The following is a 14,708-nucleotide window of genomic DNA, read 5'->3' as shown; positions in this document are numbered from 1 at the left end:
AATGTGTATTCCTTTAAGGAGTTGTGTAGTTCAAATCAGCAGTCGATCTTGCTATGATTTCACATCTGCATTACCAGCTGCTCGTCAAACAGCGTGTGGGAGTGGCTGTATATATATAAGTTAGGGAAACGAAAGTGTTAGATAGAGAATGGCGTCTGCCTGTCGTGAGTGCTTTTTTAACATCATTATAATAATATTCATACTATAATAATAATATAATAAGTTACTTATGTGTTTTTGTTTTATCGACATGCTTAGGTACCCTTTTGCTCTGGCCACTGTATGTTATTATATGCAAAATGAGACATTTTGAGTTGTAGTAGATGTTGATATGAGGCAAAATCAAAAAAGATTAATAGAAGTCTATATGCCACGTTATAGGGGAAACACGATGAAAGTATTACCTCGCAATCGGACAGTCAGACACAGATTTATAAGAAGTGGCGATGATTGTTTGAAAACATGACATAAAAGTTTCAGTTTCGTTTTTTGATGAGCTCTCTGTTCTACTCTGGTTCTACTGAAGCCCAAACATATATAGTAATAATCATGGTTTACTTTAATTTCTCATTTACTCGGAGTTAAATTAAATTCAGGGTTATTATCTTTCCTTCATTATACATTATTTTTGCAACGTGTAGATCATGGCCATAAAGCATAGGCCTACTGGATATGATCTAATGACCCAGCAGGGGGCAGCAAATAAAGATAATAAGTCATTTTTTTCAATATTAACTTGCACTTTCTTTTAAAATGTGTTTTAAAATGTACTTCAAAGAATATCTTATGGCCCTTTATTTTAAAAAACGAATAATTAAAAAGTTAGCTTTGATTAATTGTTTACCATTTCTCATTGAACAAATATCAGTACAGAAAACAATTGCAACATAACAACTAAAAGTGTCCCCACTTTTCACCCTTAAAGGATAATGATCATGTTCAGTCATTATCAATGGGAATTTTGTTCAAGTGTTCACCAAATATGTAAACACATTTTGATGTGTGTTTTTCATTCTCAATTATTGTTTTGTGCCATTGTTCCCAGATGCTGACGAGGAAAAGCCCTCTAGTGACCCTGAATCCTCCTCTGAGGCGGAATCAGACGCCAGTGAAGAGTCTGACAGTGACAGTGATTCAGATGAAGGAGATGGTTTTCAGGTTGGAGAAGATGTTTGAGTCAGCATCTATTTATTGCACATAAAGCCACAAGAGGTGGATCCATTTAAGGCCTTACGTATTTTTTAAGGCAGATGTTATTTGCACCCAGGTGACTTTAGTGGAACATGCTAGTTGTATAGCTACATTGGCTATTTACACCCTGGGTGTACTGTTAAAATGTAATAAATACTTTTTTTTAAATAGTTACATTATTGGAATATCATAGATGTTATGCTAAAGAGAGTTTATTGCCATGTTTGACACCTTCTATTTTTCACACTGATGTAGAACTTTACTTTATTTACCAATTGAGTGATTCAAAAACTTTCCATTTTCAGTTGGATGGGAACGGGCCCTGCAAGTATTACAACAAAGGCCGGTGTCGGGATGGTGAGAGGTGCTCTTTCCAGCACGTCTGCCAGTTTGCCCTGATAGGAAGCTGTCGCTACGGGTCCAAGTGTAAGCTGAACCACCCCACAGGCGGGGGGGAGCCCTCTGGGGCCAGCAACCGGGATTCAGGCCGATCTACGTCTAGTGGTGAGGAATGTTAGTCCCGATTTTGTTGACTGGAATTATCTTATCGACTCATCAATTAGTGGTTTTGAGTCACTACAAACGTCACTTTTTACTTTGCACACTGTCATTTTTCAAAAAATGTAATTCTACATTTTGTCTTTTTAACCAGACTCAAAGCTCACTGATGGTAGATGCTACCAGTGGCAGCTGAATGAAAGAAATGGTTGGATGGATGTTGCCAATGATCACATCCTCGAGGCCCAGTATTCGCTGCCTCACTGCAAAGGCATTACAATCTACAACACACGATACGGGTAAGAGATAACAATGCAGTGCCGAAACATTTTCTACATCAAAAACGGTTTAATGACTGATCTCTCTGTCTCTGTCTGTAGGGCAGTGAGTATAGATTTTAACCGGATGAGAGTGAATGGAAAGAGTCTGAGAGTGAGACGTTTGGATGATGGAAACACTGTGTGGATCTGGTACTGCACACTGAGTCGAAAGTGGATCAAATATGGAGACAAGGTAGATAGAATTAAACGTTTGGACCATGTGCAAAAAAAAGTCCCTAGTTTAACATTTGATCTTCTTGGTCAATTTGACAATGAATACTTTTTTTTCTGGACAGGACTCAAAGGGCCACCGCAGTCCTGTGAAGAGCTCTGACATAGAGAACAAGTTCCAGAGTAACCCAACAAGCTCTGTCACGTACAACGTCGGTGCTAAAACCTCTGAGATTAAATTCAGAGGTGAAGTATACTCAAAAAACCTTCACCAAATGCACATGTTTACTAATCCTGTCCAACTAAATCCAAATGTAGAACATTGTGCCATTGGGAAGTACACACCCCATGAGAAATCAGGGTCGTGTGCACACATTAAAAGCAAAAGTTGTGATAATGAAGTCAGGAATATCCCAACAAGAATCTAAAGATATAGTGGAGGACCGGACTGCAAACCTAAATAGAAAACTATTTCTGAAGTGAAATACTTCCCAGGGAGTAAAAACCAAACAGCAGTCATTGAAATGTAAATACAACTGTAGAATTGAATAATGTCATTCAAACATATCAGCATTCAAATGTGCAGAAGTGTGCTCTTGAATGTGCGCAGATTACCTAAAATCAAATCCCAATCTATGTGTGAACTGGATTGTAAATTGGCCTAATGTTAGTTTCTTCTTAGAAAGCAGCTTTATTTTATTCTTTTTTTTGGCAGAAATGCGACAGGTGTCCAAAAAGAAAAAGAGAAAAGTAACTCGTCGACCACTGTTCCGACAACAGCTCGCAGGAGCACAGTGAGTCTGGATTGTGTGAATAAACCATTTCCCAAAGTCAAACCATTTCTTCAAATTAATCCAGAATTTTATATTTACAGAGCTTCTCAAGCACTATTAGCTTTCCAGAATCTTTCTATGGGCTCCAAACCACAGTGGCAGTTTGAGGGGAACAGTGGAACGTGGCATGTGTTCAAACACAGGGCAAGTTATCTGGTTCCATTAAGCTAAGAAATTGTATCTGTCTTTGTTACGAAGTGCAAAAAACATGATGTTTCAAATGGTTTCAGCAGAGAGGAACGTCGACTGAATGCTCAGTAACCAGTGATGAGATCGAGAGGAAGTACCAGCAAAACCCCCAGAGCAGCATGACCTTCGACGTGAAGGGACAGACCTACAAACTGGATTTTGCAGGTAGTTATTTTTCAAAAACTGTAAGAGGACACATTTTTTTTACTGGTTAACTATTTACTAATAAGTTCATGAGTTTATAAATCGTGGTTTGTTACTAGGAAATCCTATAAAATACATGTTCCTGCTAAATAAAGGGTGAAAAAACAACTCTCCCTGCTATAATGAACTGTAAAGTTGCTTGAAGAGTAATCCTGAAACACAACATACAGTAGAGCATTTATTTATTTTATTTTCCCTCTGCAGCGATGATCCAAACCAACCTTAAGACCAAGCGTTCACGCAGGATCCGACGTGTGCTGGTGTGAGAATTAAAGGAGATTTGGAAGAGCTCAAGAAGAAAATCTATAAAACAATTGTGCAATACCATATTTATACAATCAATTCAATCTGAGATGTGTTTATTTGGGGTATTTGAAGCAAACTTAATCATTGCTATGAATTGACGTGGCAGTACATTGGCGTCTTTACAGAAGAAATACATAATTCAGGATAAGATGGAATGATGCCAAAGACTGTTCTTTTTTTATTTGGATTTTGTACAAAAAAAGCTTTGAAGTTTACCAGCTCACCTAAATGCTGCCTGACAAGTTTTACCTCAGATTATGGATACTTGACACATTTGCCGTTTGCAGAATTTTACACACACACACCGTACAAATACTTACTACCATACTATAAGATGACATTACACATTTTAGCTTAATGAGGAAAAACACTCCTGGAATGATCAGACTTATATTTTATTATATATTTCATATATTTCTTATATTTCATATACACACTGCCTGTTATGTTATAATATCATTGATTGGTTTGGCAATATGTCTAATGCAAATTCAAGGTAAATAATAATTACCTTTTTTAAGTGTTTTATAAAAGTCAGGGGGTTGCATAATGCAATATAAATATGTAATTATTTCTGCTCAAGATTCAAACTATTGGATCTTAAGGTTTACTCTACTTCATACATATGCATTTTCGTTCAATAAAAATGGATCTAACCCTTTCATGCATGAATTATGAAAGCCTCAGTCAGGATTTTTTTACCAAGTGTTATTATTGCTCTTGGTGCATGAAAAACAAGATTTGAACTTTTTTTTTTTTAATCTAGTTTTTTCAAAGAGATTTTTATATGTCCACTCAGGTGGACAGTATGCGTTTCAAGAATAACGAGGGCCAGGGGCCAATTTGAGGCCCCACGCACAGTTATTTGATGAGTGCTACTGGAGCCTCGCAGCGCGAAACCGTGCCGCGCCACCCTAATTGCGCCACATAAGCGCATAGGTGCGCCTCAGATGAGGCCCCCCTCCGCAAGGTGTGGCCCCACACAGTCTGCATGATCTGCCTGTAGGGAGGGTCGGCCCTGGGAACAACAGCAGCAGTACCAGTATGAATTGTAGTTGAAATATAGCCAGTGATGCATGACGTCCACTGTAGTGGACAGGTGGTTAATCATGATTTCCTGCCAACATAACATCAATACTTTGATAATTTATGAATTATATGATTCCTTAGTTGTTACTTGATGTCACCACCTTTTTTATACCTGCAGGGGACGCTTTCCATAAAAGGATTGACAGGATATAGATGGGTGACTTGGTCCATGTGGCTTTCTGTCGTCCATCTTGGTTTAGAGACATGTATCATGCACTTACACTGACTTGGCACTGAGTGGCAGTGTATGGGATGATGCAATAGGGTCCTATGTAGTGGCTGATGGTGCAACTATGCAAAAAAAAACAATGCATATACAAGAAAACACCTTTTGAATAGCTGTCCACTGTAGTGACCTCTATGCATGAAAGGGCTAATGTAATATTGTTTTTTGTTTTAATATTTTGAAAATGCACTATATCGACAGCTGTGTTATCCTAAATAAATCCCTGTAGACAAAGAACACAAGACATAAAAACTTCACTTTTAATAATATACAGTTGCAAGAAAAAGTATGTGAACACTTTGGAATTACCTGGATTTCTGCATAAATTGGTCATAAAATGTGTTCTGATCTTCATCTAAGTCACACCAATAGACAAACACAGTCTGCTTAAACTAATACCACACAAACAATTATATGTTTCATGTTTTTATTGAACACACCATGTAAACATTCACAGTGCAGGGTGGAAAAAGTATGTGAACCCCTAGGCTAAAGACTTCTTCAAGAGCTAATTGGAGTCAGGAGTCAGCCAACCTGGAGTCCAATCAATGAGACGAGATTGGAGGTGTTGGTTAAAGCTGCCCTGCCCTATCAAAAATACACACCAGTTTTGAATTTGCTATTCTTAAGAAGCATTGCCAGATGTGAACCATGCCTCGCACAAAAGAGCTCTCAGAAGACCTACGATTAACAATTGTTGACTTGCATAAAGCTGGAAAGGGTTACAAAAGTATCTCTAAAAGCCTTGATGTTCATCAGTTCATCATAAGACAAGTTGTCAATAAATGGAGAAAGTTCAGCACTGTTGCTACTCTCCCTAGGAGTGGCCGTCCTGTAAAGATGACTGCAAGAGCACAGCGCAGAATGCTCAATGAGGTGAAGAAGAATCCTAGAGTGTCAGCTAGAGACTTAAAGAAATCTCTGGCACATGCTAACATCTCTGTTGACGAATCTACGATACGTAAAACACTGAACAAGAATGGAGTTCATGGGAGGACACCACGGAGGAAGCCACTGCTGTCCAGAAAAAACATTGCTGCACCTTTGAAGTTTGCAAAAGAGCACCTGGATGTTCCACAGCACTACTGGCAACATATTCTGTGGACAGATGAAACCAAAGTTGAGTTGTTTGGAGGGAACACACAACGCTATGTGTGGAGAATCCAAAGGGTTCACTTTTTCTTGAAACTGTATGTATATATGTGTGCATACAAAATACAGATGCAGCTTCCTCAAGTGAGATTAAAGTGTAACCAGATGTGGGAAGTCACTAAATTCATTAATTCAAGTACTGTACTAAAATACAATTTTGAGATACTTGTACTTTACTTGAGTGTGTCCATGTTATGCTACTTTACTTTTTTATTTTACTCCACTACAATTCAGAGGTAAATTGTGTACTTTTACTCCACTACATTTATTTAATATCCTTAGCTTCTTTGCACATTTGGATGAATGATGTGAAATATAATCAAGTCTTAAATCAGACTTTAGTTCCACCTGGAGTAAATTCACAAGCTACCCTGCAGTATACAAAGTCATTCAAACTAGCTGCACCTTCACCAGCTTTGAGAACACTTTAATTATCAATCATTATAAAACATATCATATATATTATTCTGAAATGGACCAATCTGCAGAATGACTACTTTTACTTTTGGTACTTTAAGTTTAGTTTGATGCTAATACTTTTATACTTTTACTTCAGTAACCTTTTTATTGCAGGACTTGTACTTGTTGTAACAGAGTAGGGGAGAGTGGGGTAAGTAGTGCCTTTAAAGCAAGGGGATTACAGTAATGCCTCCAACTAAAATATGTACATATAGTTTAGGATGTTGTGCATCCCTGGGAACAATCACTTCGGATCTTAAATAAACTGTTTGAGAAATATAGCTTTAGAAAAAAAAGTGGTTTTGTGGCACAACTTGCCCCCGGTGCGGGATAAGTTGTGCCATTAGAGACAATACACTGGGGTAAATTGTGCCATTGATAATTGAAGTAAAACAGATAATTGTAATCTCACAAACAATAATGCTATATAAAAGCAAGACAAATTCAATACAAAATTATTTATTTAATGTTTATTTAAAGTTTTAACAACATCAGAGGCCACTTTTCTATAACAAGGCCGTTGAACACCTAACATCCTACTTGTCCAATGCTGCAGGGAAATATGAACTTCTGTTCCCTTCTGGCTGTACCACCGAGTTTTGTGGTGTGGCCAATTTGCTTAAACAAGGCCTAGCGCCACATGAACACATACTCAGAACAAAATTAAAATTCCAAAATGAGCACCTAATCATCTGCAAATCATCTGCATCTGAATCTCTTCACAGATTCGGCCTACTACTGAACATCCCACTTGTCAATGCTGCAGGGGAATGTGAACTTCTACTCCCTTCTGGCTGTACCACCAAGTTTTTGTGGTGTGGGTAGTTTCTTGAGCACATCACCTCTAGGGATGACTCCTTCATCATTCTCTCTAAATGTGAAGATGGGCTTTCCATCAACAGACCTCTTACAACTTTGCTTCAGAAACTTTGCACTGATCTCGTCACCTTCAACATTCTCCACCAATCCAACATAGTTATAGGATTTGGATTTTTTACCTGCAAACTTCACAATGACAAAGTCACCAGTAGACAGATCCTTGTCACCATCATCATCATCACTCTGGACATCTGAACTCTCATAATGAGTGGCATCGCTAAGTGGAATCGGAAAGTCACTCTCTTCTGAGCTACTGGAGAGCACTTTCTTTTTGGGCTTGGTTGGTTTTGACCCTTTCAGAGCCCCCTTCTTATTTCCACTCCTTTTCTTCTTTTCAGCCCGTTCCTTTTCTCTGCTGTGTGTCTTCTCCAGGCGATCTTCTGCCTCATCATTGGTGGTGGAGCTTTCTTCTGAGCTACTGTACACAGCTGTTTTCTTCTTGGTTTTGGTTTGATTTGCAGCTTTCAGAGCCCTTTTCTTCTCTCAAAAGCCAGTTCACGGCATTTCATGACACCTATGCCATGAAACCTTGCTGCTCGTGTCTTAATATGGTCAGCCAGCTCTTTCTCCATGTTCTCATTGAAGACTCGTTTGGCAACTGCTGTTCTTTCATAGCCTGGCTTTGTTACTTCTCCTATTTTTTTCTTATCCATATATCTTTTTATGGTCATCCTGCAGATCTTCATCTCCTTTCCAACCTGACGTATGGTCTTCCCCTGTTGCACCTCTTTCACTGCTCTTTCCAACTCCTCAAGAGGAGTTGAAACCATGTCTGTCTTCCTTTTGTATTTGCGTGGCATGATGGATTTTGGTCTAAAATTAAGAATGTCACATAGTTTTAGTGATCAAATGTAAGAATACAATGTACAATAACAATAAAATACAATAAAGTAATATATAGTAAATAATCATAAGGCCCTTTGGCACAAATCACCCCAAGCCCACCATTTTGAAAAAAATACATCCCCCAGCTGTTTTGACCTAGCATCATGCTAACTGTATAGACTCATGGTGTAGCTTACTAAAGCACTAAAACATGTGTGAACTGTTTTCAAAGTTGTCTAAATTGTTCAAACACAGCAATCAAAAAACCTTGATCATAGAAATGTTACTTTGGAGGGCAAAAAATGGTTTTTTTAACTTAAATGTGCTTACCTGAATTGGAAATGGGGGACCCTGATGTAAACAAGACGAAAGTCTTTCTCTGGTCTGCATCCCCTTAACAATTGTATGTTTTGAGCTGTACTGTACTGTACCCAATATACAAGCTGTTAATAAACTTTTCAATCAATCAATCAATCAATCAATCAATCAATCAATCAACCTCTCAAGCCATGTGTCTCCCTTCTTTGCAGGATGATTGAAATGGATGCCTCTTCAAAAAGATGTGGTCACATGACCAACTTCTTCTATGGTTTTCTAGATAAGATAACAGGGGTGGCAATACTTGCCATATTACCCCACTCTCCCCTATTCCTAAACTCTGGTACTTCTACTTTTACTCAAATACACGATCTGAGTACTTCTCCACTTCTGAGTGTGACCTTACTGAAAAGATCATGTTGTTCATTCCTGGTTTTGTTGCGTGAGCAATTCACGTGCAATCTGTGCGTGATAAACCTGCCCTGAAACGAAAGTGAAAGAAAAGCTTCTTTAAAAAGTAAACCATCACATCAGTTTCCGAGTAAGAGATATTCAAGTGGATTTAATGGAACTATAAAGGATATCGTTGCAGTACCTTTTTTTTCTTTTTATTTCCGTTTTTGAAACAGCCTTGATGTTATTAGGACAATATTTCGTAACATCATGGTGAGTCTTCGTCACGGAATCACTTAGACTCTAAAAGTTTCTTTGTGATGTGAGATGAACATATTTGTGTTTGTTTCTCACAGGAAAATGCTGACGAGATGAACCATTGGCAGGAGACTGCAGGTTTGTATGATATTTAGAATTCCTGAATGACTTCTTAGTACCTGAAGTGTGCATCTTAGCCTTTCAGCTAACTGCTTCCTATCAGGACTGTCGACGTTTCCAAGAAACAAATGCTTCAAATTGGAGTATAACATGATTAAAAAGTATGAAAGAGTGATAGAGTACATGACAATAATATGACATATTTCGATGAAGTCAGACATAACTTGGGTACTTTTTTAACCTTTCGACTAACTTTATTAGCACACTAGTGTCAAACATTAACCTGAGTTGTCAAAGCTCTTTGTCATCAATAAAACAGATAGATAATGAGATCCCATATGTTGTTGTTTTACAGTCAATGGGAAACATTATGAGTGGCAGCTGTCAAATGGACATCTATGGCTGCCAATCGACAATGACCATTTGATCGAGACCCACTACTGCCAACCTGGAGCTAAAGGAATCACCATCAACTTCAAACATATGTTAGTGTTTTACTCATCTGAGATTTACAGTTTTCAGCATTTTTTAAGTCATAATTATTATATATATTATACGTTTGAACAATTGTTGCAGCCTGTCATACAGTATTTAGATACTTTTTTTATTTTATTTGCATTTTAAGAAATTATTTGATTACAACTCGTACATAAAATAACTACATAACAATCCAGAAATCAGGAAACATTAAAAAAAATCATGAAATGGTCATTGTATGTGTTTTGTGTTCTATAACTCACCCATGTTTGCCATCGGTCATCAAAGACATGATTCTCATGGCTATTTTTTTCATTCCTTAAATTTAATCTACTAGATTTTTCCATTGTGAGTTGATTAAGTTATTGTCTTTTAACCAATTCCTTGTAATTTGTTCAATAACTGTTATTCTTATTATGAAAATAAGTAGGAATCTTTGTTTTTCCTCTGTCCTCTGGTAAGTTAGTAAGTTCTTGTTTAGAGAAATGCCAAAAACATTTCTCTTATTGTAGTTAGATTCTTAAGGGAATAAAACTACATTGGTCATGAGGATGGTGACAAATGATAGATTACTCAGAAGTATGTGGTGTTAAAACATGCCGTATAACATCTTTTTACAATCCAAGAAATATCTCAAATGTAATCCCATGTGTCTCCACAGGAAGGTGTTCATAGAATTTGATGAGCTGCTGACTCAGAATGTAGATCTGAAGGTGCAGAGACTGAGTTTCCTCCCTCAGGGCCAGACGGAGGACATAGGCTGGTACTTCAGAGATGACCAGCTGTGGCGTGAATTTGGATCCCAGGTGAGGGAAATCCCAGGCAACTACCATTACATTTATTCTAGCTGTGGAAGAAGTATTCAGATCCTTTAAAGTAACAATGCAGCGATGTAGAAATACTCTATTGCAAGCCTTAAGTAAAAGGACACAACAAAACAACGACATGTAGTCATACGCAAATCTGTTTTAAGGTTTTGGACTTTCTTTCCTGTCCTTACATTTTGGTGAGATATTCAATTATTTGAACATGCATTGAAAAAGGAAAATAATCACATAAGTGGAACTCATTGAATCAAATGTGGCCCTGACTATGACGTAAATAAGGTAGCAACATAGTAAAGTCCAAGTACCTCAAAGGTTTACTAAACAGTTTTTAGTAACACGCTTTCCTCCCCAAGAGCTCCAACATGCAGTCCTCGTCCATCAGCAGTGGAGATGTGGAGCGTCAGTTCACTCTTAACCCTCGAGGATCTTTCAACTTCACAGTGTGCTCCTCAAGCTACTCACTCGACTTCTCAAGTATGGGATATTTTTTTATCTTTTGAGCTCAATAAATTCAATATATTTGTCTTTATTGATCCAACCGATTTTATTCGGCAGTCATGACACAAACAAACTGCGTCACAGGCCTGCGCAGAAATCTACGAAGGCGTCCAAAATTCACTTTCAACGCAGAGAGGTGAGACTTTATCTGTAGGAATCATAAACTTATATTTGACTTGTTTACATGTTTAAATATACACTAAATATGACTAGAAAGGCAATTTCAGTAGTTAAACCCTGAATAAAATGTGTTTTTCTCTGCAGCCGTTCCTCCACTTCAGCTTCCTCCTCCAAGCTCACAGGTGGAGGCTACAGGTGGGAGTTCATGGGAGACGAGGGTATATGGACTGAATACAAAGCAAATGTAAGTAAGGCTTCTAAACCATTTTTTACTTTCAGCCCGAAACACTAACTTTCTTAGTTATGATTAGTTGAATATATTTAAAGGTCCCATGTCATGCTTTTCCGGTTATTACCCGTCCCCTTGTGTGTTATGTAGCTTTTTCTGCATATAAACGGTCTGCAAAGTCACAAACCCTCAAAGTACACCCTGTAGCGAGTAAAACTCTAACACAGAAAATACCTGTCTATGCTGCCCCAGAATGCCTCGTTGGAGATTTTTCATTTTCCATTTCCATTTTGGGTATGGTGACGTAACCATACCCAAATGGACCAATCCGCGTAGCCGTTACGTTACGTCCGCGGAGCCGTTACGTTAAGTCCGCGGATTGGTCCATTTCTCAGCCTGAGACGGCGGGACGCGGCGAGGCAGTGAGATACACAAAGACTCACAGCCAGGCTGCGGGTGTGTGTGTGTGCTCGGGCTGGTTTCGGGCTGGGTTTCGCTGTGTCTCGCTGTCTCGCCGACCCCACGCAGCAACCAGGAAACCACACCAGTAAGCCAGCTCACACTGTCCGCTCCTCGCAGTAGCGAGCCTCACAACGTCCCGCCAACACGGCACCCAGACAGCATTCTCATCTGGTTGTCATTACTGGTGTCATTTTCTGGTTGCTAACGCCATTGTAACACATAATCACTGATGTTCCGCTGTAACGGTGGTGGACTCATCAGAACAGAGTGGGCGAGCTGACCAATCAGAGTACACTGGGCTCACAGGGAGGGGGGGGGGGGGGGGGCAGGAGCTCCAACAAGCCGTTTAGGACAGAGAGTGAATACACATACTATACAGAGATGCTGTTTGAGAAACCAATGTGAGTTTGGAAAATTGCACAGTGTAAATCTATTCTAGTAGACCTCAACAATGGAATTATGATCAGTAGAAATGGCCATGTCATGGGACCTTTAACTTGTCTGGTGAATAATGTAACAGTTACAGCGGCATCTGGTGGTCAAATTACAAATGCTTCCCTCTATTAAATGGACCTATGTTTTCTATTTGTGTGTAGGTATGTTCATTTGATAGCGCTGCCCTTGAGAGACAATACCAGCTGAATCCTCAGGGCCAACATCCCTTCAAGATCAGAGGATTTTCATACACGCTCGACTTCTCTAGTAAGGAACACACATACAGCTACACAGCCACTCCTGCTAAACAAAACAATCAATCGTTTTGCTTTAGTAGAGGAGAGCAGTTTGAATTGCCATTAAAACCCTGTACGCTTGTCTGTCGTAGGCATGAGTCAAGTCAATGACACTATCGGGACCAGGAGAGCAGTGAGGAGGACTGCTGACTCTGGGAGTCAACAGGACAGCAGGTCAGGAGATACATTTCACCCTTAAACCACCACCATAATAATCATTAATAACCTTAGTTTAAACACATACCATACTTCTTATTTGAATTAACCAAAGTCCCCTCATTTGAAAAGATACTATACTATAAAGTATATTGCAATTTCAGGGGTGCCTCTTAATTAATACTATACTTCATCTTCCTAATAATTCATTTGGTTTGTGTTATTAAGTAGAAAGGGGTCAAAAGACAAACACTGAAACCCAATTACACCTTAAAATGAAAAAACATTATTAAGAAGTGAAATGTTCCTTATTCCCTTCTCATTTGTAAATGCATTTTCTGCTAGACTCATGTCTCTGTCTCTTATGTGCCAAATCTGCCTGGCAACACCAGCTCATTTAATGTGGCAGTAATATGTGAACAGTGTATGCTCCTGTGAATATGTTCCACTTCTATTATTCTATTCTGCAGTTTGGGCACTTCACCACGATGGCAGTTTCAGGATATCGGTGGAATGTGGAAAGATTATTTAAATTCCAAAAGCAGCATTTCCAGTCAGGACATTGAGCGGCAGCACCAACAGACCCCGTCAGGCTCCATGAAGTTTACCGCCAACAGGTTTAGCTATGAGCTAAACTTCTCAGGTGTGCTAAAGTTCTGTTTTGTAATGTCCCCCTTTCAAAATAAGGTGGTAATTTCACAGTAATGAATCATTCTGTTTATCAGGAGTCTAAATGTGCATTGTTTTCTTTTCGCAGCCATGACTCAGAAGAACATGTCTACAACCACCACCCGATCAGTGAGGAGACTCAGCCAGTGACTGTGGGACGTCAACAGATGTAGAAGTTGTCTTAATGTTGATCCTCACACTGACCTCACTTCCTGCCTCAGGTTGTCTCTCAATAGAATTATTCTGCATTGATTTTCACAAACTGTCTTTCATTTTGCTTATTGAATGACACAATAGGATTACTTTAAACATGAAGTTGTCAGGGATTTTTCATATTGACTAATTTAAAGGGGACCTATCATGCAAAATGCACTTTTGTACGTCTTTTATACATGAATATGTGTCCCCGGTGTGTCAGGGAACTCACCAAGTGTCAGAAAACACAACCCTCTCTCTTTTCCTCCATACCCAAATCTCTAAAAACGGGGCTGTAACGGATCTGATACAGACTGATCCAGATTTGAAATATCTCTGACGTCAGAAACAAGGAGCTCCGCCTATATGGGAAACTCCACCTATCAGGGGAATGAGAGGTTGCGTGGCATAACAGCATGGTAACATGACGCTCGTGCCTCGCCCCCCTCCTTTGCAGGGGAGCGAGGTCAGCTGCAGCTCATTTACCACAGAATCAGCCCTTGCAAAAACAGGGCTGGAATACAGCAAATAGAGCTAAATGAGGCATGGCTAAAATGCATGTCTGTTTGGTATTTTGAAAAAAAAACTTCACAGACATGTTTTATATAGGTATGGCCCTACAACATATTATTCAAATATAACATGATAGGTCCACTTGAACGTATCCCCTCTAGTGCCTTATAGTGGCATTGCTTTCTATGATTAGATTTAGAAGCTTTGGTTAGGTTACTTTAAAACATCATAAAGATACGTTTTTGGGGTTTTAATCAGGTTGCGTTCAGATAAAAGGGGAACTCCACTGATATGACATTGCTCTGTCTGTTTACAGGTATTGGGGAGCACTCTTGCTTATGTGGGGATAATGTTGTATAAAGCTATTAGGACACCAAATATAAGTTAAATCTGATCAAAA

At 38.9% G+C, this 14,708-nt stretch overlaps 2 protein-coding genes across 4 annotated transcripts; both read left to right on the top strand.

Annotated features, from left to right (window-relative positions):
• Positions 1 to 60: 60 nt before the first annotated feature.
• Positions 61 to 4,388, top strand: si:ch211-244b2.4 (uncharacterized protein LOC541512 homolog). 2 transcript variants are annotated; one of them, XM_034235806.1, is made up of 10 exons: positions 61 to 164; positions 1,046 to 1,158; positions 1,497 to 1,695; positions 1,844 to 1,988; positions 2,070 to 2,202; positions 2,306 to 2,426; positions 2,896 to 2,974; positions 3,055 to 3,157; positions 3,247 to 3,367; positions 3,611 to 4,388. In XM_034235806.1, exons 1-10 carry the CDS (start codon positions 149 to 151, stop codon positions 3,670 to 3,672), a joined length of 1,092 nt encoding a protein of 363 aa, XP_034091697.1. In that variant the 5' UTR covers positions 61 to 148; the 3' UTR covers positions 3,673 to 4,388. The 2 variants fall into 2 exon arrangements, with proteins under 2 accessions (XP_034091697.1, XP_034091696.1); XM_034235805.1 differs by having other exon boundaries at positions 1,497 to 1,704.
• A 4,542-nt stretch (positions 4,389 to 8,930) lies between these two features.
• Positions 8,931 to 14,175, top strand: si:ch211-244b2.3 (uncharacterized protein LOC557230 homolog). Of its 2 annotated transcripts, none has more exons than XM_034235879.1 (11): positions 8,931 to 9,326; positions 9,410 to 9,449; positions 9,787 to 9,916; positions 10,570 to 10,714; positions 11,089 to 11,209; positions 11,318 to 11,369; positions 11,498 to 11,597; positions 12,641 to 12,746; positions 12,868 to 12,949; positions 13,402 to 13,574; positions 13,689 to 14,175. In XM_034235879.1, exons 1-11 carry the CDS (start codon positions 9,324 to 9,326, stop codon positions 13,748 to 13,750), a joined length of 1,014 nt encoding a protein of 337 aa, XP_034091770.1. In that variant the 5' UTR covers positions 8,931 to 9,323; the 3' UTR covers positions 13,751 to 14,175. The 2 variants fall into 2 exon arrangements, with proteins under 2 accessions (XP_034091770.1, XP_034091769.1); XM_034235878.1 differs by having other exon boundaries at positions 8,936 to 9,326; positions 11,291 to 11,369; positions 13,689 to 14,172.
• The last annotated feature ends 533 nt before the right edge of the window (positions 14,176 to 14,708 follow it).

The sequence above is a fragment of the Gymnodraco acuticeps genome, unplaced genomic scaffold (genome assembly GCF_902827175.1).
Source record: "Gymnodraco acuticeps unplaced genomic scaffold, fGymAcu1.1, whole genome shotgun sequence".
NCBI lineage: Eukaryota > Metazoa > Chordata > Actinopteri > Perciformes > Bathydraconidae > Gymnodraco > Gymnodraco acuticeps.
The sequence above is the reverse complement of the archived record's forward strand: the minus strand, read 5'-3'. Positions and strand labels throughout refer to the sequence as shown.

Bases quoted from the DNA above. Each gene is read 5' to 3' on its own strand.
- si:ch211-244b2.4 (XM_034235805.1), top strand. The intron at 2,203-2,305 runs GTAGATAGAATT...TTTTCTGGACAG, and splicing joins GGATCAAATATGGAGACAAG to GACTCAAAGGGCCACCGCAG. The intron at 3,158-3,246 runs GCAAGTTATCTG...TGGTTTCAGCAG, and splicing joins GGCATGTGTTCAAACACAGG to AGAGGAACGTCGACTGAATG.
- si:ch211-244b2.3 (XM_034235878.1), top strand. The intron at 11,210-11,290 runs GTATGGGATATT...TTTATTCGGCAG, and splicing joins CTACTCACTCGACTTCTCAA to TCATGACACAAACAAACTGC. The intron at 12,747-12,867 runs GTAAGGAACACA...TGTCTGTCGTAG, and splicing joins ATACACGCTCGACTTCTCTA to GCATGAGTCAAGTCAATGAC.